The 20,722-nt window shown below is 46.0% G+C and overlaps 1 protein-coding gene across 2 annotated transcripts in view; it reads right to left on the bottom strand.

The window, feature by feature from the left end:
* The window catches only part of EYA2 (EYA transcriptional coactivator and phosphatase 2), a 259,292-nt gene that overhangs the window by 152,001 nt on the left and 86,569 nt on the right, over nucleotides 1-20,722 (bottom strand). For both annotated transcript variants that reach the window (XM_036827587.1, XM_036827586.1), the window contains exons 3-4: nucleotides 14,864-14,906; nucleotides 11,269-11,411 (exon numbers count right to left, since the gene is read on the bottom strand). In XM_036827587.1, the coding sequence (XP_036683482.1) occupies nucleotides 11,269-11,411; nucleotides 14,864-14,906 (186 nt within the window). The remainder of the gene's footprint in view (nucleotides 1-11,268; nucleotides 11,412-14,863; nucleotides 14,907-20,722) is intronic.

A 20,722-nucleotide genomic window follows, 5' to 3' on the forward strand; every position in this document is an offset into this window, starting at 1 on the left:
TTGTCACCCGCAGAAGAGCTACTGCGTCAAGAGAGCACGTGGTTTTATCAGCTTCCAGACTGGCTGCAAACTGGTGATTTGTGAGCTGAAGTTAGCCTACACACGTGTCTTGCTTGGCCTGTGTATTTTAAAGGAAAATCTGAAATTGGCTGTTTTTGTTTAAAAATCAGGAGATTTCTCCAAAAAATCTAGACTTACGGCTTCTCTTGAGCAATAGGATGACCTAGAAACCTCACCCCTGTGTTCCCGTGATGACAGGCTGCCCCTGTAGCTCCCGATTTGTGTGTTTCCCAGGTCACCATGGAGCCCATATTGTCTCTGAGACATGGAAGCTAGTTTTAAGGTACTATTTTTTCATTGCCGTTTTTTTGGTGTTTTTTGCTTGTCTGTTTTTACATCCTAGGACACGTTCAAAAGTGAGAAAGGGAAAGTCAGGCTAAGAGCGTCTCCTATTTTGCACATGCAGTCAGCTTCAGGCTTCCTGCCTGGCTCTGAGGGTAGTGAGTTTACAACCCCTTACTCCAAGGACTAGCTCCATGTACGGCTTAAAAGTACATCAGGATTTGGGGTGAAGGTATTACATGAACCACCTCTCCTCTGTAAAGATGATGCCACTTCACCCTAAGACACACTCTCCACTCTTCTCATGGGTGGACCTGCTTATCCAAAGGCCACAGTTACAAATCTGCCTCCTGCTTCAGCCAAACTCTGACATGCTTCCCCAAGGCACAGGCACCAATTCCATGAGCAACTGGCTGGAGAAGGAATTGTATTGAGGGAGGAGGCTGATCCGCCAGTGGCCCATACATGGTATTTTTATTGAAAATATAATCAACTTTGCTTACCTTTGTCTTATAGGTGTACAATAGTATTTCAATACTATTTAAATGTGCATTTTTAAAAAAGAACTCTGCTAGTTCTGGGGATGGTTTTGTAGCTATGGTTTCCCTCCTTCTCACCCATTCACCCCCATAAATAAAGAGAATGCTTAGCAACGTGAAAATGATGGATTTTGAGTCAAGTGGTCTGGGCTGGAGTCCAGGATGGTTTGCTTCATTACTTGGTGACCTGGACAGTTTCTCCTTCAACCCCAGCCTGGAAGTCTCCTCTCTTATGAAATAAGATGCTGATCTCCACTGGCAGGATTGTTGGGAGATGAAAAGAAGGGGAAAGAATGAACATATAAAGCTGTGGATGAGGTACTCAGAAACACACACCTCTTTCATCTTCACAACAATCCCATGAAACAGGCAATACTACTTTCCCTATTTTAAAGATGTGGAGACTGAGGTTCAGAAAGCCAGGCCACTTGATCAGCGTCTTGTAATCAGCAGGTAACTCTGAAGTCTAGGTTTTCTTTTCCTTCTCGATACCTCTCAATAATGGGTGTGAAAGGATTTTCTGCACTAGACGGTGCTCAACTTCAGTGACGACAGTGACGACAGCGACAAGCAATATTTATACGGCACCTTCTTTTGCTTCATCTGCCAGGGATGGTTAACGGTGTATTCAGTACAGTCTGTCTCCTGGTGCAACTAGAGTCAAATCTAAACTCCTTGGGTGACGTGTTCCTATATGGGCTCTGCTCACCCCTCTGACCTCTGCCTTCTCCAGGCTCCCTCCTCACTCTGCTCAAGCAGTGTTCTCAGTCACTTCACTCATTTTACTGGCTGAATGGAAATTCAAAGTAAGGAATATCACTGCTCATTCAGCCAGTCTCCTGATGATGGATCCTAGGTCTATTCCAATTTTTTTTTTTCTATCACAATCCAAGATAGAATGGCCAAAATTAAAATGTTTGTCTAGGATGGATACAAGAAGAGGAATTGCTAAGTCAGAGGGTACATACATTTTTCATTTTAAACTAGATACAGACAAAACTGCAAGAATGTGTCTTTAGACTCAGGGCCTTTGCACGTGCTGTTCTCTCTGCCCTGGAATGCACTTCCTTCCACCCCCTTCTTTATCGGGCTAATGCCTTCTCATCCTTGATTTCTCAGCTTAAATGTTGCTTCCCCAGAAAGGCCTTCCATGACCTGACTCAGCCCCCTGATTACTCCCTCAAGAGCACCCAGTTTTTTCTATGGCTCTCATCACAGTTCATGGGCTTAACATCTGTTCTCTCCTTAGGCTGAGAGCTCCAGGAGGGTGGGGGCTGGGCTTGGCTTGTCCACTGTGGCATCCCCACACCTGGCTCAGTGCCAGGCACACAGCAGGTGCTCAATAAATATCTGTCGAATGAATGAATATGGAAGAAAACAAATGAAAAAATTTCACCTCTCCTGTTTGCTGAAGTGGATGGATCATAAAATTCTAACCAATGAGAAAGAGGAGAGAATACGGTGGAGGCACACAAAAGGTTTAGTTCTGTAAATCAGGGTTGCCCATATTTGGTCCATGAACCAGTCACCAGCTCGTGATGAGAAAGCACAGAAATTGAGAAGTAAGTATTTAGAAACTTTCATAGCAACTTGAAATTGCTATGGCATCTAAGGTCATATCTCTAGGCTTCTATTTTGCATGAGTTTTTTAAAAATTTCATTTTTCTAGTAATTATTTTTGTTGCATTTTACCAAAGAGTCAGTCCATGATGAATTAGCAATTAAAAAGCAAAAAACCAAAAACTGGTCTTTTACCTCCAGGTGAGAAGCACTGCTCTAAGAGATTCAGTTCAAAGGAAATCTGGTGATGGTCTGGTCTGAGGACAGGCTGGTGGCATCAGCTCTCCTGCCCTCTAAGCATTTCTCATGAATATCTTTATGGCAAAGAGAACAAGGCCCCCAAAGATGCTCAAGAACTACCTACAGGTTCCACTGTCTTCAGCTCATGGGAGCACAGAAGGGAGCATGTGCATTTCAAAGAGGTTGTCAGCCACAGAGATGCGCTGGGCATTCATTCATTCATTCATTTCACAAACATGCAAAATAATACTCTACACCTGGGGTCAGCTAACTCTGGCCCATGGGCCGAAGGTGATCTGCTACCTGTTTTTGTAGATAAAGTTTTATTGAAACACAGATACAGGCATGCCTCAGAGATATTATGGGTTCAGTTCCAGACCACCACAATAAATCGAATATTGCAATGAAGCAAGTCACATGGATTTTCTGGTTTCCTAGTGCATGTAACAGTTATGTTTATACTATACTGTAAATTAGCAACTGAATTTGTGTAATATTCTAAATCCTACGTTGTCATTTCTATAATCTTCACAGCATCTTCACCAGGAATAGATTCCATCTCAAGAAACCACTTTCTTTGCTCATCCATAAGAAGCAACTCCTCATCCAGTTTTATCATGAGTTTGCAGAAATTCAGTCCCGTCTTCAAGGACCCCACTTCGAATTCTGGTTCTCTTGCTATTTCTACCACATCTGCAGTTACTTCATTTCCTTCACTGAAGTCTTGAACTTCTCAAAGTCATCCATTAGTGTTGGAATCAACTTCTTCCAAACTGCTATTAATGTTGACATTTTGACCTCTTCCCATGAATCACCATCTAGACTGGTGAATGCTTTCCTGAAGGTTTTCAATTCACTTTGCCCAGGTCCATCAGAGGAATCACTATCTAAACCAATAAGAGCCTTACAAAATGCGTTCCTGAATAATAAGATTTGAGAGTTGAAATTACTCCTGATCCATGGGCTGCAGAGTGGACGCTGTGCCAGCAGCATGACAACAACTTTCGTCTAATCGTCCAGCTCCATCTTAGCTCTGGGGTGACCAGGTGCCTGACCAATGAGCAGTAATATCTTGAAAGGAATCTTCTTCTCTGAGAGCGAGGTCTCTACAGTGGGCTTAAAATATTCAGTAAACCATGCTGTAAATGGATGTGCTCTCATTCAGGCTTTGTTGTTCCATTTATAGAGCATAGGCAGAGTAGATTTAGCATAATTCTTAAGGGCCCTAGGCTTTTCAGGATGGTAAATGAGCACTGGCTTCAACTTAAAGTCACCAGCTGCATTAGTCCCTAACAAGAGAGTGAGACTGTCCTTTGAAGCTTTAAAGCCAGGCATTGACTTCTCCTCTCTAGCTATGAAAGCCCTAAATGGCATTTTCTTTTTTTTTTTTTTCTTTCCAGGTATGTGGTAAATTAGTGTTTCCTTTGTTTTATTTTAATTACAATTTCTTTCCTACTCAGAAACATTTTCAAAGTATGATATCTGCGTCAATTAAAAAAAAAACTATGGAAATAAATAGCACAGACATAAAGAATGATAAGGATGTGTGTTTCATGGAGCACCCTAAATACCTACTTGAAAATTTTGAAGTATCTGGAATATTTTCTTATTGAATATCTTAACTGTACATATCTATCACTGAGACATTTAACTGTACATATCTATCACTGAGACATTTATTTTAAACTAAAAAGTTCTTCCTTGTTTGTAAAAGTAGTACATACCAGGCTTCACTGCATTTTTCTTTAAATATCCACAGTTGTTTTGTATATACTGTCAGAGTGCAAGATTAATTATTTCTAAAAGGAATGAAACTTATGGAAAAGGAACAAAATTAACTTAGCATTTCCTTCTATTCAACAGAGCTATGGCACAGAAAAAAACAAAACAAAATGAAACAAAAAAATAAACAAGCGAGACAGATGGATGGGTAGGGCCAAAAAAGGGAGGAGAAAGGATAGGACCAGATCCTAGTGAGCTACAAATCTCACCAGAGGGTTGATGGAAATTGAGATTGGTGGATCAGGCCAGGAGACAGAGCTAAGTAGGAGAGGAGTTCCTAATAGAATCAAAAAGAGGGTTGGAAGTTAGGAAAGAGTAGTAGTAAATGTGATCATATGGAAAAGGGAATGCGTTCTTAAACCCATAGCATCTTTTGAACATTAAGATATTTCTACAAGGATAGGTGTGTGCCTTCCACAGTTCCCTGCAGACTGTTTTGAATGTGCCTTGAATTCATATTCCACAGTTGCAGAACAAACTGCCACAAACTTAGTGGCTTAAAACAAAACTCATTTATTCACTCACAGTTCTGTAGGTCAGAAGTCTGGGTGGGCTCAACTGGGTTCCATGCTTAGATTCTCACAAGGCTGAAATCAAAGTTTTGGCCAAACTGGGCTCTTATGTGGGAGCTCTGGGGAAGCATCCATTTCCAGGCTTATTCAGATTCTTGGAAAAATCCAGTTCCTGTATCTGTGGATTTGAAATCCCTTCATCCTTGCTGGCTGTCAGCTGGGGACCATTTTTGGCTCCTGGATTCCACCTGCATTCCTTCTCATCCCCTCCATCTTCCAACCAGTAATGTTCCATCAAGTCCTTTTCATGACTTCCATCTCTCTGACTTCCTCTTCTGTCACCAGCCATAGAAAACTTTCTGCTAAATGGCATTTTCTAATCGAAGGCTCCATCTACATTGATAATCTGTTGTCTAGTGTAGCCACCTTTATGAATTATCTTAGCTAGATCTTCTGGGTAACTTGCTGCAGCTTCTACATCAGCACTTGCTGCTTCACCTTGCACATTTACGTTATGAAGCTGGCTTCTTTCCTTAAACCTCGTGAACCAACCTCTGCTAGCTTTAAACTTTTCTTCTACAGCTTCCTCACCTCTCTCAGCCTTCACAGAGTTGACGAGAGTTAGGGCCTTGTGCTGGATTAGTCTTTGGCTTAAGGGAATGTTGTGGCTGGTTTGATCTTCTATTCAGACCACTAAAACTTTCTCCATATCAACAATAAGGCTGTTTCACTTTCTTACCATTCATGTGTTCACTGCAGTAGCACTTTTTAATGTCCTTCAAAACTTTTTCCTTTGTATTCACAACTTGGCTAACTGTTTGGTGCCAGAGGCCTAGCTTTCAGCCTGTCTTGGCTTTTGACATGCCTTCCTCACTAAGCTTAATCATTTTTAGTTTTTTCTTATTTTAAAGTGAGATATGCATGACTCTTTTTTTTTTTTTCACTTGAATACTTTGAGGCCATTGTAGGGTTATTAATTGGCCTAATTTCATATTGTTGTGTGTCAGGGAATAGGGAGGCCCGAGGAGAGGGAGAGAGATGGGGGAACGGCTGGTTGGTGGGGCAGTCAGAACACACAACATTTATTGACTAAATTCGCCATCTTATATGGGCACATTTCATGGAGCTCCCAAACAATTACAATAGTAACACCAAAGACCACTGATCACAGATCACCATAACAAATATAGTAATAAGGCAAAAGTTCAAAATATTGCCAAATTGCCAAAATGTGACACAGAGACACAAAGTGAGCAAATGCTGTCGTAAAAATGGCACCAGCGGACTTGCTGGAAGCAGGGTTGCCACAAAACTTCAATTTGTAAAAAACGCAGTATCTGTGAAGTGTAATAAAGCGAAATGCAATAAAACAAGGTATGTCTGTACACCCATTCGTTTATGTATTATCTGTGGCTGCTTTCAAGATACAGGGTAGACCTGAAGAGTTCTGATAGACACTGTATGGCCTGCAAAGCAAAAGATATTTATTATCAGGCTCTTCACAGAAAAAGACTGCCGACCTCTATTCTTCATAAAGAAATGCAGAGCAACGATAAACAGCAAATCCAGGGGCGTGGGTATCTGACAAGAAAGGGAGGTAACCTCCCTTTATTTTTCATGTTGGACGGTCAGCTCATGGGTATTTGTAGTGCTACTCTTTCCGCTTTTACATATGTCTTAAATGTTGCATAATAAATTGAGAAAAAAATACTCCACAGTCCTGACCTCCTTGCCTCTAGTTTGCTCAACTGTGTTATTATTTCCCTGCAGCTATTTAAACAAAGGTAGTAATGCTATTTGCCAAGGAGCAAGGAAAAAAGTTTCCTAACAAGATTCAGCAAGGTTTGTCCAGACAGTGAGCAAACACTGCTTGCTCGGGCACAGGCATATGTGAAGGGAAAGGGCTTTTCATCCCAGCTGTCGTTAGTTAGTGATGTGGACATTCCAGGTGTGTGTGTAGCAGCCTGGCTTCAGCTGTACTGACTGAACATTTCCCTTGGGCCAGGCCCTGTGAGCTAAACCCTTTATAGAGATCAGGAGTTGACACATGATGGCCCGGGGGCCAAGTCTGGCCCACTGCCTGTTTGTGTAAATAAAGTTTTATTAGAACACAGACACACCCATTAGTTTACATATTGTTTGGCTGCTTTCATGCTTCAATGGCAGTGTTGAGTGGCCCAGAAAGCTGAAAATATTTATGATCTGGCCCTTTACAGAAAAAGGTAGCTGATCCCTAATGTAGATGATCTCATTTAATGCAACAACAATCGTTAGGAAGCCAGACTTAGTATCACTCCCATTGTATGAAGGAGGAAAACTGCCCAGAGTCTGAGGACCAGCAAGGGGCAGAGGTGGGGTGTGAACCCAGAACATGTGATCTTACCACTTATGCTGTATTGTGAGGGCACAGAGCCTCTGAAAGTAACTGGGACTGTAAAATGACTTTGAACCAAATTAATTTCCACCGGATGCCATGTTTTGTCTGGGAACAGGGCTAGTTTTCTCTTTTATGCTGAAAAATAATACAGCTTCATGTTTCTTGGCTGTCAGCCAGGCAGGGTAACTTACGTGTGATTTTATCACAAGTCTTCTGGCACAGGAGGGACAGAAGTTAGAAGAGATGCCCACACCAGTTGGCCAAGGTCTGTCATAGGTAATCCCCCAGGATTTCTGGAATGTGTGCTCAGGCAGTGGAGCTCAGCAGTGAGGGGCTTAGACTCCAGACCCAGGCTGCCTGGGTGTAATTCCACCTCTGCCACCGACCAACTGGGGGACCTTGGGCGAGTTATTTATCCTCTCTGAGCCTCCATTTATTTATACCTTGAAAGAGGATAACGATGGGACTTTCCTTGGAGGGTTGAGTGGGGCTTTAAAAGAACAAGTAGACACAGAGCCCTGAGAACTGTGGGTGGCAGCATCTCAGTGATGCAGCATCTCAAAGATGCAGTATCTCAGGGAATACCCTGGGGGCCCAGTGGTTAGGACTTCGTGCTTTCACTGCTGAGGGTCTGGTTTCAGTCCCTGGTCAGGGAACTCAGATCCCACAAGCTGTGTGGCGCAGCCAAAAAAAAAAGCGTTTTTTTTTTTTTTTTTTGAAGATGAAGCATCTCAGTGGTGCACATCTCAGTGATACAGTACCTCAATGATGGTGTCCGTGACCAATGCCTGGCCGGGTGCTCCGTGACTTGTCACTCCTAACTCCACAACTGCTCTTGAATATGTCTACTTCTGTCTGTTCACTGCCCCCCAGGTCTCCACCATTGCTCTACTCCAGACTTTACCAGTCTCCCAACCTACCTTCCTGTTTCTCCTCTTGCTTCCCTCCAATCCAACCTCCCCACAGCAGCCAAAGTCATCTTTAAAAAACCCAGATTGTATCAGATAGTCCTCTGTTTATAAATCTGCCAATGAGTTCCTGCTTCACTTGGAATAAAATCCTTCCCAGGCGCTATGGCTCTGCCCACCTCGCCTACCTCATCTGTGTACTGTGTTCCAGCCACTGGGCTTCCTGGATTTGCCAAGTCCATCTTCCCAGGGGTGGTCGCCTTGGCCTGGATGCCCTCCCTCCCGTGCTTACGAATGGTCATCTCTCAGTTCTCAGCTGAATCAGCTCCTCATGTGAAAGGCCTTCCCTGGCGCTGGGACCTATATTAAATCTTGCTTGTTCTTTACCCTTTCACAGCCTTCTTGTCTTCCTTTATATCACGCATCATAATGTGAAATAACACCTACAATTTTTAAAAGTTCATGTAATTTCTTTCTTCCTCTACGCCAGGGGTTGCAAACTTAAACGTCTTCAGGGGACAGGCAGCTAACTCAAGTGAGTAATGAGGGTGGGGGAGGACTGTGGTGAACGCAGGCTAATAGGGTCAGCCCTACTCAGAGCCGCCTACTCCTGACACAAAAAATGTGGGCCCAATGCTGCCCGATCATCCGTCGTTTTTTTTTAAAGACATTAGGAATATGAACTTCTATGTAAACATTTCCCATTTAAAAACTGGCAATTAATTTTTTAAATGTCAAGTATATTTTATAGGTTAAAAAAAATATCCAAGGGCCACATTATCTGTTGGCCTTCCTTCACTTTGCAGCCTCTGTTCTAGACTGTAAGCTCCACAAACACAGGGCCCATTCTGCTTGTTGACCACTGTATGCCCAGCACATGACCCAATGCTGAATGAATGAATGAATGAATGAACAAAAGAACAGGGCAGAGGAAGGGAGGGAGAAGAGGGAGGAAAAAAATTCAAGATTCAGTCTCTGCACTGAAGCCACACCATCTGGTTGGCAAGATAAGATGATCTGATTAATTTAACCGTTGAAGAAGCTGAGGTGTGGAGAAGCCAGGGGCAGCTGAGTCTGGAAGGAAGGCCTCCTGCCTGCAATCCTGTTCTTTCTACTGGATACCATGGATTTGGATGGATCGGAAAGCCATCTGTGTGGATGTCTGTGCTTTCTGCCTGCCCCCTCCTCCTTTGGGGACCACCCCTTCCTCACACTCAGATCAGCTCTCTGGGGTGAGCCTGACCTGATCAATGGTACCATGGGTGGACATGTGGCCATCCAGAGCATTCCATCTTTCTGCCCCAGGCTCTGACCATGGGGGTCCAGGTAGGGAGATCTCTGGGACAATATGGCAAGTCCTGGACAGCGGAGGCTCTCTTTTTGGGGAGTTCCAGCCTGGAACTGCTAGGGCTGCCTTTGGCACCCCAGTGGAGAGCCTGCCTGAGACGGAAGCCCACACAAAGGGAAGCAGAGAGACTAATTCCTCCTATTATCATACCTAGATCCAACCCTGCCTGAAGCTAAAGCCCTAAGATTTTTCAGCTATGTTTGCAATAAACATCCTTATTTTCTTAAGTTAATTAGCATTGGATTTTTGTTGTTTGCTACCAAAAGGGCTTTGGTTGATACATCAATTAAGATGGGAAGAAATCACATGAATAAAAGCCACAGACAGTGTGATGGTTAACCTTATGTGTCAACTTGGACCACGGGGTATCTAGACATTTGGTCACACATTATACTGTGTCTGCGAGGGTGTTTCTGGATGAGATTAATTTGAATCAGTGGACTGAGTAAAGCAGATTGCCCTCCCTGATGTTGGTGGGCCCCATCCAATCAACTGGAAACCTGAACAGAACAACAGACTAAGTAAGAGGGAACTCCTTCTGTCTGAGTGCTGAGCTGGGACATTGGTCTTTTCCTGTCTTCAGACTCGAACTGAAAAATCAGCTCTTCTTGGGTTTGGGCCTGCCGGCTTTTGGACTAGAACTTACAACATCAGCCCTCCTGGTTCTCAGGCCTTCAGACTCAGGCTGGAATGACATCCTCTACCATCTCCTGGGTCTTTAGCTTGCCAACTGCAGATCTTGGGACTTCTCAGCCTCCATTAATGGGTGAGCCAATTCCTATGATAAATTTCTCTCTCTGTCTCTATCTATCTATCTCAGCTCCATCCCATTGGTTCCGTTTCTCTGGAGAACCCTGATGAATGCTGACAGGGACAGGTGAGCAGTGGACAGGTGGACAGGTGAGCAGGTGAGCCTGGTTCACTGAGCCTCCAGGTCTTGGCAATAGGGTTCTGACTATCAAGGTTGTATGTCTCTTGTTTTTGCCTTCCCAGCATCCATTTTTCCTTCTTCTGATACCACCACTGGGTTTTCCTTTAAGAGAACCATCCCTTCCTCATATACAATCCATATGCTTCACCCTCCGATTATCTCCCTCACCCCCACCTCCTTGCTTGTGCTAAGCATTGTCACGTGACCCAATTTGGGCCAATGAGGGTCAACACTGGGTTCTGGTGGAGCTACTGGGAAAGATGAGATCTCCTTCCGCTGAGAGTGCTGAGCTGAAAGCATGCAAACCTGGAGTTGACAGGTACAATCTTTGCTGTCACATGGGAAGAACCCATGTGGAGGTAAAGACAACTCAGAGGAAAACATCTGAAGATGGAGTGAGACATCTTCCTCATGACATCATTCAAGCACCTGGATCCAGCCATACCTGCTATCAGTTGTATCCCCAAATTTACCAGTATGTGAATCATTATATTTCCATTTTCCCTAAGCCAGCTTGGGTTGTGTCTTACTCTTGCAGTCAAAAGAGGTCTTGATATAGTCTCTAGATCTTGAACCATATTTAAAGTGTCTGTCCTTCTCCTCTATCTCCAATTCAAAATTAGGCTGGCTGCATTTATCATTCTGCATTTCACTGAAGCAATAGGGCAAAATAAAGATCATAATGGTGGGGATCCCAGGGGGAAAGCAAGAGCTTGGTCAGGTACTCACTGTAAGAAGGGATTCCATAGGCTTGTGCTGGAGGTGGGTAAGCTGTGTAGGGGGTGGCCTGCTGGATCCCCGCACTGTACTGAGTCTGGCCGTAGGCTGCCATGGCCGTGGGATGCTGGCTGGGCAGGACACGTGGGCAAGGTCTGCATGGAAGGAGAGAAGATGAAATCTCCAAGCCCAAGCCCAACCCAGCATCTCTCCCCCCTTATTCTGGTATCACCACCACCACTATTTTCCTTTGGGGGTATTTATTCTTTTCTTTTCTTTTCTTTTTTTTTTTTTGGCCACTTGGCTTGCAGGATCTTAGTTCCCTGACCAGGGATTGAACCTGGGCCCCAGCAGTGAAAGCACTGAGTCCTAATCACTGGACCGCCAGGGAATTCCCTGGGTATTCACTCTTTCCAGGGGAAAGACAGCTTACATATTCATCAAATCCTATTTCATTTTCCTTTCCTGGGCACCAGGAAGATTACACTTCCTGTCTCTCTTGCAGTCAGATTCAACCACATGACTGGGTTCTGCCTGACAGAATGCCTAAACCATTCATAGGTCTGGCCAACAAAACCATCCCCTCTCCTCTTTCGGCAGCAACTGTGGAGGGTACCAGTTGAGAGGGCAGAGCTAACACAGTTACATCCTGGATCCCTGAGTCAGACTGTGGAGGAGAGGTGCCCTGGAGAGTTTCATGGGATCCACATTGGACTTTATATAAGAAACAAACCTTTGTTGTGCTGAGCCACCGAGACCAAGGTTTATTGATTACCGCAGTATAGCCTATTCCACCGTGACTATCTACCCTAATTTAGACGCCTTCCCAATTGATTGCAGCTTTGACAGCGTTGTCATTCAAGATGCCCTGCTCTTGGCCATGGGGTGGGCACATGGTGCAAGATCATCCAATCAGACTTTGTTCTGGGAATTTAAATCTTGGGCTGAATAATTCATTCCAACAACCACATTCTGAAGAGACCGTTTTTTAGTTCCTTCCTATTGCTTGGATCCTAGAAGCTGTCCTACTCTTGGTCTTTCTCAAGGCCTGATTATTCCACTTTTGCTTCCATTGTGAGCTACTCCAGATCTTCCAAAAAAAGTACTTCTGTGCTTGCATCAGCTGGGGTCTATTTCTGTTACTTGCAACCAAAGAACACAAATGGATTTCTTACTCCAAGATGAATAACAGGTTCCACGAAGGGCTAGGATTTAACGGGCCACTGACCTAAGACATCTGCAATATAACGACTGCTAGTGATCACTGCGCTCTGACCATGGGCTAGGAACTGTGTCACACGGGCCTAATATGTGCACTGAATCGCATCGGATACTGATATCAACTCTCTGGCGTAGAGGCTCTTCTAACTCCCATTTTAGAGAAGAGAAAACTGAAGCTCAGAAACCGCAAGTCACAGCTAGAAAGTGGGAAATCTGGAACTTAAACTTGTAAGTCTGACTCCAGAGGCCACACTTGTAATCACGAAGCTTTGCTGCTTCTCAGTGACGGGCCTGGGATTGACTCAGCCCTGTATTTATTGCTCCTGGAGGGAGCAATAAATAAAGTCAAGGTAGGTTGTTCTAACAGGAAGGGGACAAGATGGTGAATCTACGGATATAATTCCTTTGGCCAGTGCAGTTTTTTCTTAATTTGAAGTTGCCAATATTTTAAAACCAGAAGATTCACACACACACACACACACACACACACACACACACACACACATACACACGCTCTCTCTCTCCTTATTTCCCCCTTCTCTTGCAAAGCAGATGCTTTGGAAAGCCTGGGTCTGCTCTGTGTGCTGCCATCAATTCTTGGGCCTACGATATGCCAGGCACTGTCCCAATTATTGCATGTAGACTGGCTCATTTAAACCTGATAGCAACTGTGACAGCTCTTGGAGGCAGTTACTACTCCCATCCCCATTTTACAGATAAGAAAACTGAGGCAGAGAGAGATGAAGGAACCAAAAGCACACAGCTGATACACAATTTGAACCCTGGCTCCAGAGGCCACGCCCTTAACCACTCCACCTCTGTGCAACTTGACAAACTCTATCTAACCATCCTGGCCACGAGTTTATCAGTAGATGGTAATGAGATTCCCAAACCTGTATCTGATTCCATTTTGATTACATCACCTTAGTAAAAACCTGTTGGTTTCCAGAGTTCCTCCTACATACGAAGCCTGATGGCAGGTGTGAGACAGATGCAAAAGTTCACAGAATTATAAAAAGATGTTCTCAGGTCCTCTTTCTTTTTGACAACTACTGTGCTGAAGGGTTGGGGAACTCGTTCCAAGATGCCTAAGAAACTTGTTTGAGCTGGAGACGCCAGAATCGGTACTGGAAGGCGTTTCAGCAGTCAAGATTCTTACCCTGTGAGGTGCTTGGAAACGCATCTGGAGCATCGAGACTTAGTGTTGAGCAGAGAACCTTATTTGAAAATGCTCCCAACTTATACCTGTCTTTGGAAGTAGAAGGTGGAAATCGGAGATGATCAACTCCTGCTTTCCATCAAAACCGATGTGAAATTCTCGGATTAAACTGGGGCTCAAGTGAAAAGTCAGAGAGGACAGTGGAGCTCTCTAACCTCAAGGCCATAAAACAAGTTAGGTAGATTTAACAGACCTCAGTTGCTACCGACAACCCCCAAAACATCTTCTGGAGGGAAAGGAAGGATGAGAAAGTGTGCTCCTTATAAACAGCTTCTACAGTCTCATCCAGGGAGGAGCATGTCCAGCCATGGAGGAGCTGAATATCCGGACTGAGGGCCATGCTGACCGTCTTGCCAAACCCGGGGCTTCTCACACTAGGGGGTGCAGATGGGCAGCCCCTGAGGACCCTGGGTAAGCCCTGTCCGTCACTGGGCTCCCACTAACCCCTGTGCATGGCTCTCGCGGAGCATTTGTACCGTCCGCTCTATTGAGATCTCTGATCTACTGGTCTCTCTCCCCACTAGACTGGAAGCTCTCCGAGGGTAGGGACTGTGTCTCACTGATCTCGCGAGTCTCCAGTGCTCCTACGAGATTTGGTACCGAGGAGTGTTGGGTGAAAGTTGGAGCAGGAAGAGGGAGGAAGGAGGGGGGAGGAGGGAGGAAGAAGGATAGAGGGGGGCAGAGAGAGAAAGATGGGGCAGGAGGAAGGAAGAGGAGGGAGAGCACAAGAGAGAGAGAGGGCAAAGAGAGAGGGAGGGAGACAGAAAAGGAGAGAGAGGAAAGGAAGGAGAAAAGACAAGAGAGGGAGAGACAGAGAAGCAGGAAGGGAGAGAGGAACTGAGAAAGTCTGTGATAGGAAAGAACAGGAAGGAAAGGAGAAAAAGACTGAAAAAAAGAAGAAAGAAGAAAACAACAGCCAACACTCTCAGGACAGTCTGTTCCAGACCCCTTTCTAAGCGCCCTTTACGTGGGGCAGGCATCATGATTGTCCCCCTTTTCCAGATGGCGAGACTGAGGCCTGGGGAGGTGGGGTTGTTTGCTCAAGGTCACTCAGCCAGTAAGAGTAGTGCTGGGATTCCTTTCCAGGGAGTCTGGTTCCAGAGCCTCTGCCCTCCAAGAAAGAGAGAGGGAGAGAGCGTGAGAGGGAGATAAAGCAAGGGTACTCACCTTGCAAAGAGCTGGGACACACTCAGAGCCGATGTGGTGATGCCTGGAGGGGAAAAAAAAAACATTTGAAGGGCTTGAGCTGTCAGAGCAATGTTCCCCAGAAGCTGTGACTTCAGACGCCAGGTTGAGGGGGAAGAAACTCAGAGAGTTGCTGCCAGGGACTTTCTCAACCACACAAGCTTATCTGAGGCACACCATTGTAGCACTCTCCTTCTTGAAAACCTTTTCTGGGTGTGCTTTGTCTCCAGATACTAATTGTAGGACTACGTATAAAGAACCTGTAGCATCTTGAAACATCAGAGTAGAATCCATCCCCCCACTCATTGTACAGATGGAGAAAGGAGGGCAAAGAGACAGAAAGAACGTGCTTGAGCCAGGTCACACAACTAGCTGGCAGCTGGCGCCATTTCTACTCCTGGATGGAGACCCACTCCCTTCCTTGCCTTAAAGGCAACCCCAGAAACCTAGAAAGGCAGACACTGGTTGGCTTTGATTATCCAACACCTATTTTCCTTCTTCTGATGATGTCACCTTGATATTCCTCCTCTCCCTCCCCAGTTTCAGTTCATTGGGTTCAGGTGGGGCTGGTCCCAGCACTTAGGGGGGGCACATCTTGGATTATCTCCTAGGCTCCAGCTAGAGTGTGGGGCAGGGAGATGGAAGAGGCCTGAGGTCCTGATACAAGTGCTCTACACTGTATCTCTGGGCACTCAGCCTCCAACCATGGTTGGGAGGCAATAATCAGGAGATGATGAAAACGTGATAGAATTTTGCTGGGAGAGACATTTCCAAGAGGATAATTTTACAAACGAACAGTTCACTGGGGAGGATTTTGTGCTGTGTCATTTTAAGTAATACCATGCAATGTCCTCAGTGTGGAGCCCTGGCAAGTTCTAGATGATGTGTCTACTGATTGTACCAACCTGCCAATTCACACTCCCTGGTATGCAGGGCAGTGGCTGAGGTGTCCCTGGGCCTCCTGAGAAATGCCCCAAGCCCTCCAGAGCTCTGAGCCTCTCTGTAAACCAACCTGCAATTCCAACTCTAGCACTCAGTAAGCAAAGAGACTTCGGGCAGACTGCCTATAGTCTCTGGGCCTCAGGGTACCCTCCTGCAAAATGGGGAAAAAACATTTATCTCACAAGGATGCATGAGGATTAAATGAGATGATGATGATTCTATCCATCATTTACCCAGTGCCTGTTACATGCCAAGCTGTCTTCTAAATCCATTACCTGGATTATTCTAATCCTCATAATCACCCCTTGAGGAGGGTTCTCTTCACGCCCCCATGTTACAGATGAAGGGCAGGAGGCGCAGAGAGTTTACATAACTCACTCAAGGCCACACAGGTCCTAAAGGGTGGAGCTGCGATCTGAACTCGGGTGGTCTGGCTCCTGACTCTGGCTTCCCAACCAGGACACAGCAGCCCGCGATGACAATCATCATCATAATAGCAACCAGCACCCGCTTAGATGTTCACCATGTGCCGGGCCCGTGTTAACTGCCTACATGCATGAACTCATTTAATCCTCATGGCAATGCTACAAGGCCGACAATGTCATTATCCCCATTGCACTGACGAGGAAGCTGAGGGTCCAAAGGCTAAGTGCCTTGCTCAAGCCACACAGCCTGTGGACATGGGAACTGGGACTTGAACCCAAGGGCTATTTGAGTCCCAAGTCCATCTCCTTAATCACCTCCCTGGAAGAGTCACATTCTGTTCGAGTCCCAAGCCACTGGGGTGAGAGGGCGAGTCCTGAAGTCCAGCTGGTCCAGTGGTAAAGAATCCGCCTTACAATGCAGGGGACGTGGGTTCAACCCCTGGTCAGGGAACTAAGATCTCACATGCCACGGGGCAGCTAATCCCGCGCCACAACTACTGAGCTCGTGTGCCTCAACTAGGGAGACCGTGTGTCGCAAACTATAGAGCCCATGTACCCTGCAGCCTGCGCACCACAACTAGAGAAGAGAAAATCTGTACGCCACAATTAGAGAGAAGCCCGCGCGCTTCAATGAAAGATCCTGCGCGCTGCAACGAAAGATCCCGCGTACCGCAACTAAGACCCGACACAGCCAAAAATAAAGAAAATACAAAGATAAATAATAAATAAATCTTAAAAAAAAAAAGGCTGGACAGCATCAGCGTATATTGATCATAATAAGGAGTTGTGGGATACTTTTGTTCCAGTTGTAGACGTGAGAATGTGTTGTGTATGTGTTGTGTGTGTGCTGAATGCCTGTGTAAAAATATATTTCTTACTATGTGTCATATTTTTAAAAAGTCGGGACAGCAGGGATCTAACGCCAAGGAAAGGTGCCGGCGCACAGTAGGTGCTCACTCACTGCTAATTTCCCTGCTCCGGGTTTCCTGCCCCAGGCAGAGCCTCCCACATCCCCTTCCTCATCCTCCCCCAGGATGGTCTCATTCTGAAACAGCCCCAGTCTCATTACTGGTAAAAGCTCATGATTTGAGTTATGTTTAGTAATATATGTTACTGAATTAAACATTTTGAATATGTTTTCTTTAATAAATATGTAAATATTCATAAAAATCAAAATCTATGGAAACAGTCCTAGGGGCTTGGATTAACTCCGCATTCTAGAAATCTGAAGCAAGCATCTCCCCCTGCCCCCAACCTCTGTGTCCTGATTTGCATGTTCACCTCGCTTCCCCTCCTCTGTTCCTCTGAACTGTTATGCAATCAGCCTTCCCTACCAGGGCAGTTCTTCCTCTCCTGCTGTGCAAACCTATGGTCCTCTTCCACCCCAGCAACCCCCAGGAAGACTGTGCAAGGAAGAAACAGGCATTTAGTCAGTGCTAAGAGATTTTCCTTCTGCAGACTGTGTGATTTTTGAAAAGCACAGGCTCTTTTTTTTTTTTTTTAAACTGGTATCACATTTAACTTTTTTATCCTGGGACACTTGGGAGAATTGAGAACCTGGAAAATGAATGTATTATATATAGAATAATCTCCTTCCCTTTCATTCCCTCCCTTTCTTCTTCCTTTTTTCGCTGGCAAGGATGGCGCAGACCTCATGGAGACTCCTGATGGTCTGTGCCAGTGTAGGGTCCCCAAGCTCCTTCCCTTCCTCAGGGACCTGGGGTGGGACTGTGTAAAGGACAACCACGCTCAGTGCTTTGGGTGCAAAGGTGGAGCAGGGACTCCCCAAGAGCAGAGAGCCTCTCTCTTCCTCTGAAGCTCTTGCTGTGGTTCAGGGCTATTAGTCCGCAGAGGTCCTGTGGACCAGGAGGCCCAGATGCAGGTGGAGCCATCCGTCATGTGCGTACCAGGCAATGGGCCTGACAGTGATTGCGTGGGCAGCGCACGCTCCAGCGTGAAAGGCGGAGGAGTGGGCATCATTGTTCAAGTCGCAGGAACTACCTCGTCCTCAACGTAGCCCAGGATGCCTTTCGGTGATCCCCTAGACGCCCGCATCACCACTTTCTGGATGCTGTTGTGTTTGACAGCTTTCTCCAAATGGTAAGTCAGAGCCAGACAGATACACTGAAGTGGAGACATGGGAGGCCATGCCACAGGGCGTCCCACGCAGCTCAGGAATGGTCTGGCCCATAGACACGGCAATGCCATTGGATGCAGGCATGATGCTCTGGACAGCGGCACGGTCATCGCACCTCAGCTTGCCAGAGGGGCAGAGAGGGCGTGGACTGTGGTCATGAGTCCCTCCATGATGCCAGCGTCACAGACCCAGAGGGCATGCTGGCAATCTAGGGGGAGTGGTCATACTTCTCCTGGTCACTGCATCACAAACATGGGGCCCTCAGCACAAGGGGCAGACGACCCTTTGACTCCAGTCCTCACGTGGGCCCCAAGCATCTTCAGGGTGGTGAAGACACCACATGCAGTAGAAGCAGCAGCCCTTTGATACTGGTGAGATCTGGTGCCTGGCAGTTGGAGATGCCCTTCCCACTGACCACAGGTTCCTGTTCTCAAACTCGGCAGTGCCACAACTTGCTTGATCAACAAGGTTGGGGTCAGTGGCGGAATCATTGATGGCAACTTGTATCCACGTTGCCAGTGGTGAAAGCAGCCCTGGTGACCTGACTCAATGTAGTCAAATCTATTTATTTCAAGCTTCACCACGTGTCTCCGAGGGATGTGGCTAGCACATCAAATGGGGCAGCCGGCTCCCAAGGGAGGGGCAGAGAGCCTCCTCCATTTTACTTGTGAATTTAAAACTCTAAGCCCCTCCTCCTGCCCAGGTTCCAACAGGGCGAAGGGATAAGGATTAGCTAAACAGATGGCCAGAGCCTCAGGCTGAGCTCGTTCATTCGTTCATTCATTCATTCACTCACCGCCTGCCATGTGCCAGCAAAAGCAGTCAGAGTTCCTGTCCTCATGGACCCTCCAGTTTAGTGGGGGAGACAGATGGTAAACAAATACTTAAATAGATAAGGAAAGTACTTAATTACAATGATAACAAGGTGCAAAGGAAGGAAGTGGATGATACAGAGCAGGGCACCTGGAACATTAATATGCACAGGATTTGCCTGGGGATCTTATGAAAATGCAGACTCCAGTCTTTAGGTCAAGGAAGCTCCCAGGTGATGCTGACATGCTAGGCCCGGAAACCATACTTTGAGTAGCGAGGGTTTAGACCACAGGCTAATGAAGAACTGCAAATTACGAAAATGTCCCAATTCTGGGTTCATAAAAATAAATCTCCACTCCAGAAGTCACAAACTCAAATGCATACTGGGGCCAAGAAGGGAATATAAATGATCTGATGTAATATGAGGAAACCAGAGCTGGGGTCTATGTGTGTGAGTGCACACGTATTGTGTGATTGTGTGTGTGCGTGACTGTGTGATGTTACCCAACGACACACACAGCTGGTTCATTCATTCATGCATTCAACAAATGTTCACCATGCACCTACTGTGGACCAGATCTACAATCCAAATCTCATAACTTGTTATCTTAATGTTGCTTCCAAAAAGAAAAGCACGTGCGCTGAAGGGGTCAGACCCAAGTTCAAATCCTGACTCTGCTGCACTATAAATGTGTGGCCCTGAGCCCATCACTTCCTTTCTCTAAACCTCAGTTTCCACATCCACAAAATGGGGTACTATCTCATCCCTGCAGGGCTGTCGCAAGGATTACACGAGGCAGGTACCTGCCAAATGGTAACTGCTCAACACACAGGAGCTATTCTCCTATTCTTCTATTCTCCTGGGGCCCTTGCTTCAGCCACTTCAATTGTGAGCCCAATTTGAATGTTCACACTTTTTTTTGTTTTAACCTCTCACTGGGAGGATTAAGAAGCTAATGATTCTAAAAGCAGCAACCACTATTATATTGCCTAATTGGATCCCAGGGGCCACTTCTAACTGATCCCCCATGAGATGAGACAACTTCTAATGCAAGATGTCTTGAGGAAGGTCTTGGCTACGAAAGCTGCGTGTCTGTAAATTTCATCAGCTCATCTCCTTAGTGTGGGTGCTTTAGACAGCACTCAGACCAGGGTCAGCGAGAGCAGGAGGGAGCACTGTATTAGGAGTTCAGCATGTGTGCCCCACAGGTAGAGGTCATTCTGGGTGCTGAGGCCCCAAGGAAGCTGGCTGAGAAAGGCTTAAAAGTGCAAAAGGTGAAACTGATCTGTGGCTCCCCAGGCCAGACCTGGGCAAAGCTCTGGGCAGCTCAACCTTGCTTGGGTGAAATGAAAGAAAATCTGCCAGTCCCTGGCTAGAACCGGTGAGACTGAAACTGGAAATTACACCATATCATGCCCAGGGCAGAGGAGGGGCAGGCAGTCTGAGTGAGGATGACAGCCCAGGTTGTTCTGCGGTGATTTCACCTCTCCGAGGAAACACTTAATGAGATTATAGCCTCAGCT

Source organism: Balaenoptera musculus, chromosome 15 (genome assembly GCF_009873245.2).
Source record: "Balaenoptera musculus isolate JJ_BM4_2016_0621 chromosome 15, mBalMus1.pri.v3, whole genome shotgun sequence".
NCBI classification, from domain to species: Eukaryota; Metazoa; Chordata; class Mammalia; order Artiodactyla; family Balaenopteridae; genus Balaenoptera; species Balaenoptera musculus.